The sequence below is a fragment of the Apaloderma vittatum genome, unplaced genomic scaffold, assembly GCF_000703405.1.
Source record: "Apaloderma vittatum isolate BGI_N311 unplaced genomic scaffold, ASM70340v1 scaffold1316, whole genome shotgun sequence".
Taxonomy (NCBI): domain Eukaryota; kingdom Metazoa; phylum Chordata; class Aves; order Trogoniformes; family Trogonidae; genus Apaloderma; species Apaloderma vittatum.
This window is the reverse complement of record NW_009721031.1, coordinates 144,366-147,737: the sequence shown is the minus strand read 5'-3', so window position 1 is coordinate 147,737 and position 3,372 is coordinate 144,366. Positions and strand designations below refer to the sequence as shown.

The 3,372-nt window shown below is 40.5% G+C and overlaps 1 protein-coding gene across 1 annotated transcript in view; it reads right to left on the bottom strand.

Annotated features, from left to right (window-relative positions):
* Positions 1-3,372, bottom strand: part of MAGI1 (membrane associated guanylate kinase, WW and PDZ domain containing 1) — a gene marked incomplete at its 3' end in the record, with an annotated part of 88,430 nt that overhangs the window by 8,362 nt on the left and 76,696 nt on the right. The window contains 1 exon segment of the mRNA XM_009871194.1: positions 3,058-3,225. Coding sequence (XP_009869496.1) covers positions 3,058-3,225 — 168 coding nt within the window.

Here is a 3,372-nt window from a genome sequence, read left to right as displayed (position 1 = left end):
GAAAGAGAAAAAGAACCATTTAAACAGATGAGTGCAAGGAGAGCACAGCTCCTTTGCCCGCAGCGCTGTGCCCAAGTTAACATGCCCAAATCCTCAGCATATGGAGCTGTAACATCTTCCAGACTAGAGATGGCTTGTGTCCAGTGGCTGCAAGAGCAAGAGAAGCTCCTGGTGTGCCTGCGCCTCTTCTCCCTTGTGAGAAAGTGCTGCTGACAGCTGTGAGGAGGTGTCCCTACATGTGGTTACATTGCTGGATTTTAAGAAATATTTCTGTGTATTTTGTAAAGATGCCTTGATGCTAAAATTGGCCTCCAGCATAAGAAAGCACCCAAACATGGTTAAGTGTCCTGTATTCATCCAGAACAAAAGCCTCTGAAATCCTCCACAAATATTTGGAGATCAGATGAAGATGGGCTTCAAAGAGAATGCAAGATTCCTACCCTTTTGTAGGTCACCCTAAGAATACCAAGTAGAGCAACAACACATCTTCGGTACAGATGTATCTTCACACCACTGTACTGCATCTATCTTTAGCCCACCCCATCCCATGAGTCAGGAGTTGTGCATAATTTTGCTTATTTTTTAGACCCTGGTTCAGAACGCACGCCAGCCACCACGCAAAACTGGAACAGAATACGAATATAGAAAAAATTATCTCTAGTAGAATCACAATTGTGCATTCTAAATCCTGCATATTTCATCGATTCCTTGCCCTGTTCTGCCCTAGAACACTCAGACACCAATTAAATTCCTAATCTAAGCTTGTCATTTTTCAGCTCTCTGTATCTTTGCATCAGCTGGTAGCATTTAAAGCACCATAATTCCATTGCAAATACACTCCTGCAGTGGTCTATAGCAATGAGTTGGTGCAAGACTTATTAAAAAGCAAAAGCTCTTGGTGGTTTTAATAATGTTAGAAGAGATTAGCAGTGTGAGTTTATTGTGAGTCTTGTGACGAGCCTTAGTTTCATGTTTATCTCAGAAGTATGGCTTCTGATTTATCCTCCCCCCCACACCTCTAAGCACACTCTTAAGGCCATTTATACTTGCCAAAAAAGCACCCAGAAGAAAAGAAAATAGCAAATCAACAAAAGCACCCAAAGACAATAAAAAACCCCCCAGCATTGAGACAAATTTCTTAAATTTCAAGGGGTTTGGGGCAAACATTTCAGCAACTTTGAGAATGACTGGTCTTACTGTCTTTCAGCAATTCAATGCAGGTAATACTATAAAAAGTTGGCGATCTGACTTGGAATTTCAAAGGCACAGTAAATAAAAAGACTGGAAACTAGCACTACTACTACAAGAGAAGAGTTGACTCCTTCCCTAAATTACAGCTTTCCACCTTCTCTAGGAAAACATGATGTTAGTCACAGCTACAAGTTTCCCTTCTAACCTACACAATTTAACATGGCATTTTGTACACTTATTTGCATGATCAGGACTCGCTGAGCATTCACATCAGGAGGCTACATTACTCTTAAAAATAATCTTAAACCATTCAAAAGTTATCAATTTCTTAGGTCTTTTTGCTTTTTTTTAAAAAAAGATTATTTGTTTATTCCAAGATTCAACTTCCTTGATTTCAAAATACACGTAATGAGCAATCTTTCTCCCGATATACCTTCCGAAACTGGCACACACAGGCCAGCTCAGATGACAGCCTCATTCACAGACACTTTATTATTCATGAACACTCAATCTGCTGGAAGCAGCAAAGGATCATATACCATTTGACCTGGGAGCTACTAAACAGTGGGAAAATAAAGCCTTTATGCAGAACAGCTCATCCTAAACAGAAATAATTTATAACCAGGTAATTTCTCATCCTAGCCTATTTTTGCCCTATAACTAAACATAGCATAAACATTTCCTGAGGGGTAACCAAACCCATGTTTCAGACTGTAAAGTATGAGATGTAGCAACTACCAAATCATTCTCACTGAAAATCCCATCATGTAACTTCTTCATTCTCCTTTGCAGTTAACAGCTTCAATTCAGCCACACTTTCTCAACCGTTCTTTCAAACCTAACTTCACACTCTCTCTGCATCTAACTGCACGCAAATAACACCCTGTGCAAATCTAAGAAATGCTCATTAGCACTGCATCTGAGCCATCAAACCTTATACCCATGGACTGAGCTTAAAAAGAGAGCAACGTGAAAAGACTTCTGCCTAACAAGTTCCCACCACAAATCCGTCCATGGCAGAGCAGGACAATGAACAAACAAAACACTTGGAATTTAGAACCACAGTAGTTTTAGTTCTGTTACAGACACTTCACAGACATTTATGCTTTGTTCTTACTTGGCTTCGCAGCCAGGGATTGATTTAATGAAACTGATACATAACACAGATCCTCATTTTTATTAAATACTTCAGTGACCTGAAACCAGTACCCAGTGTCAGCATATTACGAAGGATCCCGCACGTTCCCTCTGATCTGAAACAAGGAGATCCTGTCTAGGGCAACTCTTACAATGATCAGCTGCAAGCACACAGCAGCTCCAGAGCCATCGTCATTTAACAAAGTCATTTTAAAACGTACTGAGCTTGCTCCCAAAGCAACTTACCCAGAATAAAAACAAATCTTCTTTTCAAACAGCTTAAAACATGACAAAGCACTTATCCCTTTCTGTGATCTCTTTACTCTATAGCCCGGCCGGGTATATTCAAAGCTTTGGGAATCCCACATATTAACAAGTGATTCCCAAATATTCTAAAGCTGCATTATTAACCTAAGAATCAAATCAAAGTGTACCAAGATATGTATCAAATTTACAGGAGTTTATTTTAAGGAGATACGTAAAGGAACATGGGAGAACGGAATATTATGCGTTTAATGTTGAATCAGCACCTCCCCATTTAAAAACAGAACTCCCGTTTCTACAGAAAGAAGCAAAATAAAAATAAAGCTACGGGAGTCTCACAACCTCCCTCGCTGCTAATTCCCAAAGCGGGAATGGAAATCGAGCCCTCCATAACTTTGCAAAAAGCCTGGGAAACAAAACCAACGAAAGGGTCAAATAAGACAGCAGGAAACATATATACTTTACCATCTCCTGGAATGATGCGCAGGGTAACGGTGTTTCCCGCTTCCTTAATGAGGTTGACGATGTCTGAATGCGACTTGTTGGTGATGGAGCACCCGTTCACGGCCAAGATCCGATCGCCTACTTTCAGCTTGCCACAGCGGTCTGCGGGGCTCCCTTCAATTATCCGACCTATTTTGTGAGGCATGGCCACACATGCATTTCCCGCTTTGGTATTGGTTTTGGGGGTTGTTTTTGTTTTGATTTTGGTTTTGGTTTGGTTTTTAATTGTTTACAATACGTGGGAATATGGCGAAGGGGAAAAGGAGAAAAAGGGTT